Source organism: Neomonachus schauinslandi, chromosome 11 (assembly GCF_002201575.2).
Source record: "Neomonachus schauinslandi chromosome 11, ASM220157v2, whole genome shotgun sequence".
NCBI lineage: Eukaryota > Metazoa > Chordata > Mammalia > Carnivora > Phocidae > Neomonachus > Neomonachus schauinslandi.
In genome coordinates this window covers 11,681,875-11,686,478 of record NC_058413.1, presented here as the reverse complement: position 1 = coordinate 11,686,478, position 4,604 = coordinate 11,681,875, and the positions used below count along the sequence as shown (strand labels likewise).

General features: G+C 41.0%; 1 protein-coding gene across 1 annotated transcript; it reads right to left on the bottom strand.

Annotated features, from left to right (window-relative positions):
* Positions 1-1,701: 1,701 nt before the first annotated feature.
* On the bottom strand, positions 1,702-2,640 carry LOC110575849 (olfactory receptor 5AN1). Its single transcript, XM_021684873.1, has one exon. The coding sequence runs from the start codon at positions 2,638-2,640 to the stop codon at positions 1,702-1,704; it is 939 nt and encodes a 312-aa protein (XP_021540548.1).
* Positions 2,641-4,604: the final 1,964 nt, after the last annotated feature.

The following is a 4,604-nucleotide window of genomic DNA, read 5'->3' as shown; positions in this document are numbered from 1 at the left end:
ACTCCCCCTGCTTGTGTTCCCTCTCTCGCTGTGTCCCTCTCTGTCAAATAAATAAAATCGTTAAAAAAAATAATAAAGTCTTTAATTCAATAGAATAACTCATGTGATTCATCAAAATTGAGAACCAAACGCATTCATTAAGAATCCATTAAATCAGGGTGCCTGGGTGGCTCAATTGGTTAAGCAGCTGCCTTCAGCTCAGGTCATGATCCCAAGGTTCTGGGATCAAGCCCCGCATCAGGCTCCTTGCTCAGCAAGGAGCCTGCTTCTCTCTATGCCTGCCACTCCCCCTGCTTGTGCTCTCTCTCTCTCTCTCTCTGACAAAAAAAAAAAAAAAAAAAAAAACTTAAAAAGAATCCATTAAATCTCTGAAGATATTATGTAAATGTAATGACATCTGGTTTTTATCATTTGGTTAAAGTCTGAGCAATCTAGCAAGTCAACAGCTAGTGTTGGGACACATCTTGTTCGTCTTTTTAACCAGACCTCCAAGCCAAATGTTTTGTTTTCTCCTTCGGACAACATAAACTAGCCAGAGTTGAGAACGCTGCCTATCCCACTATTTCCTCTCCTAGCCCTTGAGACTTCCTAGAAAATATCAGTATTAGAGTAACTCTGACCATCTATTCCATCCATTGTATCACCCACACAACCATAAATTTCTAGGACATAAAATATTGAACACACAAGAAAGAATGTATACCAGCTTTCCATATTTGTTCCTAGTCTCTGCAAATATTGAACATTCAGTAACTATATTATTACAATGAATTCTCACACAAATCTCACACCAAATTTGAACAGACGCTTAAAATGCCAGAAACAATTTGGTAGTGTATCCCATTCGCTATGTCAATCGAGGGCAAATTTTCCAGATTTAATGGAGGAAAAAAAGAGAGGTTTGAGTCCCACAATATCAGAAATTGCTATTAGTTGACAAGAATTTTGCACATCACCTCCCATCCGAAATCCACATTGGACGTGAGATGCAAGAATTAAAACTCAAACTCATAAGTAAATAGTACTGAAGGGATGCCATTCTTCATTCCATTCCTCTTTATGATTCAAATCACCTCCCGCTTCCTTAGATTACACCTGGTGGAGACTGGGATGTGACCAAAAACTTAATAGGTAATTAGTCCTGAAAGAGGCCTTAGACAAACATTAGCATCTCAGATTGCTCTTCCCAGGAGACATAACCAGGCCAATTGCATAGCTTTGTTTCTGTTCAAAGGCACATCCCCTCTATTTATTCCCATTATGGTCAGAAATACAGAACAAACATCAATCACCCTCTTGTCTGGATTATGCTGCTTCAAAATATTTGGGAGACAAGATCTCTACACTCCTGGGGACCTCCATCAGGTATCACTCCTTTACAATCAGAGGTCTGAGACTGAACAGGGCTCAATCTCTGAAGCAAAAAGAAGTGACAAGTTTCTAAACCTTAACATTTTACAAATACTTGCAGACTATTAATAAATGATGAGGTCACTCCTCATGTAGGGTGAAAGTATGAACCTCCAGGACTTAAAGGTATCATGTTTCTGTGGAATCAAGTGAGCTGTCAGTCCATCTGGCATATTATCTGTGTCAAATTAAGCTTTCTTTATCTGAAGGCAGTATGAATTTTGTTAGAGTCCATTCATGTGCATATTATTGGGGGTTAAGGTTTCTGATAGGACAAATCTGGACAGGACCTCAACAGGACCATCTCTTCTTTTGTAACCTCTTCAAAGCATCTTTGATTTCCTTGTTCCTCAGACTGTAAATCAAGGGGTTCAACATGGGAATAACCACAGTGTAGAATACTGATGCAAATCTGTCAAAGCTGGAGGAACCACCAGAGCTGGAACTCAAATAGACAAACATAGCTGAGGTATAGAAGAGGGAAATCGCTGTCAGATGAGAAGCACAGGTGTTGAAAGCCTTGGACCTGCCTTTAGCTGAAGTGATCTTCATGATGGAGATGAAAATATAGCCATAGGATATCACGATAATGAGAGCATTTATTATCCCAAAGATCATTGTTAATATAGCAGTCAACAGTTGTACAAAGAAAGTGTCAGTGCAGGACAGGACTATCAGTTGGGGCATGTCACAGAAGAAGTGGTTGATGACATTAGGCCCACAAAAGTGGAGCTGAAACATGGTACATAACTGGGATATAGAAGCAGAGAGTCCAGCCAAATAGGATCCCAGCACCATCCGAATACAGAAGGTGGGTGACATGATTGCTGAATAAAGAAGTGGATTACAAATGGCAGCGTATCGATCATAAGCCATGGCTGTCATGAGACAAGACTCACTCACTCCCATGGTTGAAAAGACAAAGTACTGAACAGCACAACCCATAAAGGTGATAGCTTGCTGCTCTTGGAAAAAGTTGGAGAGCATCTTGGGAGCTGTAGAGGTCACATAGCAGATATCTATGAAGGACAGATTACTGAGGAAGAAGTACATGGGCGTGTGGAGGTGAGAGTCCATCCTTATTAAGATGATGAGGCACAGGTTCCAAGTCAGAGTCAAAATGTAGATCAGCAAGAATACAACAAAGAGCACTGCTAGGATTCTAGGAAAATCAGAGAATCCCAAAAGGATGAAATAAGTGATCTCTGTAATATTTCCTTCCCCAATCATTGGCTTGCTGCTTCTAAAATCAGAAAAGAGAGAAGAGAATGCACTGCAGACTCAGGTGAAATGACAGCATTACAATTCTCATATGTACCATTTTTTTCCTCCATTGAGTTCAGGGAAAGAAGCAATGCCTCCCTGTCCTGATGAAAAGACCCAGTTTTCATCTCAAATTGCCAAGAAGTGCCTTTTTAAAAGTGCTTCAGGTTCTCAATTATTTCATGGGTCTCATGAAAATTAAAAGATATTTAAAAATTGATTGACAACTTTTAAAAAAAGCAATAGAAATCCTGTGGTTCTTATAAATAAGGTAAGAATCATTTATCAAAATTATGTTTTTAAAAGACCTCTGATAATTCAATATATAACTGCAGCTCTATAATAGCAAAGCATAAGTTGCATCATTGTAGAATAAATTTGGAATAGCTCTTCTCCCCCAGATGGTCATCTAGATAGAGTTCTTAAATTTCTTATTTTACCCATAAGAAAAATAACCCTGTTTATAATAACTTCTCAAACGTTTTAACAACTATATTTAAAAAAACATCTCCCAAATGGCCTGGAAAATTACATCATAGTATGTAATTCTGATAATATTCTCTTGGGGTACAGCATGTGTGTCAATAAAGTTATGGAATAAGTTTTCTTAGGGAAGCCTTCATATGAACTATTCCATACAGAGGCTAGCACAACTCACTATTGCCCCAACTACTGTCTCAGTTTTAGAGTATTTTGTTTTTTAGGAAACAGCATAGTACTGTAGTTAAGAGTTCAGACTTTGGAGTTTTAGTTCTGAGCAACATCATCAAGATGGTACCATAGGTCATTCCTGACATCAGTCCCCTCCCCAAAAGAACAACTAGCAGCTATTCATAGACAAGACAACATTGTAAAAATCGTAGGACATGGGAATGAGGCAGAAACACCTACCTTGGATTACAGAGACCAAGAAGGACCACATAGAAGGGTAGAGGTCAACCACACTCTGATAGTATTGCCACTTTCCCATGCTGGCACAGTGCCACATCAACAGGGTAGGGTCCCTTTTGCCTATGGTTTCCCCAGTAGGAAAAAAAAAAGAGAGATCCCAAGGTGGTATCCAGCTCCCCCAGAACTATAGGTCACTTCTTGGGATATCCATTCTGGTCTTGCCCCCTGGGGATCACAGGGGCATCTGTGGGGCTTGACCACTGGGAATCAGATTGTGATGGAGGCAGGGGCAAGGCTTACAATAACCAGTGTTCAGATCTTGGCAGACTGAGTTCCTATTTGCATTGGCATCAAAGTAGAAATCCCAACCAGAGGTGGCCCCATCAGACCTCCAGGGAATTCAGTGGGTGGTTCTGATTTAGGATCTGAAATGGCAAGCTTTCTGGACCTGGAGCTTGTTCTGCCACTCTGCACAGGCAGGAAACTAATTCATAGACCCGTCTACCGCTGAGTGTATCCTCTCAGGCCCAGCCCAACCAGGAAACCTGGCCAGAGCACCTAGAAAGGAACATAGTCCAGCAGCCAGCAGTGCTGCCTAGCTGCAGAGCCAGGACAGTGGCTTCATTTGTCCAGGGAACTAAACACACAGTTCTGCCTAATTCAGAACCTCAAACAATGAGCCTTGTTGGCCTTAGAGCCTGTCTCCCCCCGTCCAGGCAGAAAAAACAATTCATAGCCCCATGTACTGTTGAGTATATCCCCTAGCACCATCCAACCAGGAAGCCTGGCCAGAGCTCCTGGGAAGATGCAAAACCCAGAAGCACTCTAGCAGAGAGTCCAGCCAGTGGCTCCATACATTTAGGTGCAGCCCAGAAACAGAACCATGCATATACGGTCAACTAATATTTGATAAGAGAGCCTAAAATACTTAATGGGGAAAGGACAGTCTCTTCAATAAATGGTGTTGGGGAAATTGGATATTCTTTTGCAAAAGAACAAAACTAGACCCAAATCTTACACCACTCACAAAAATTAACACA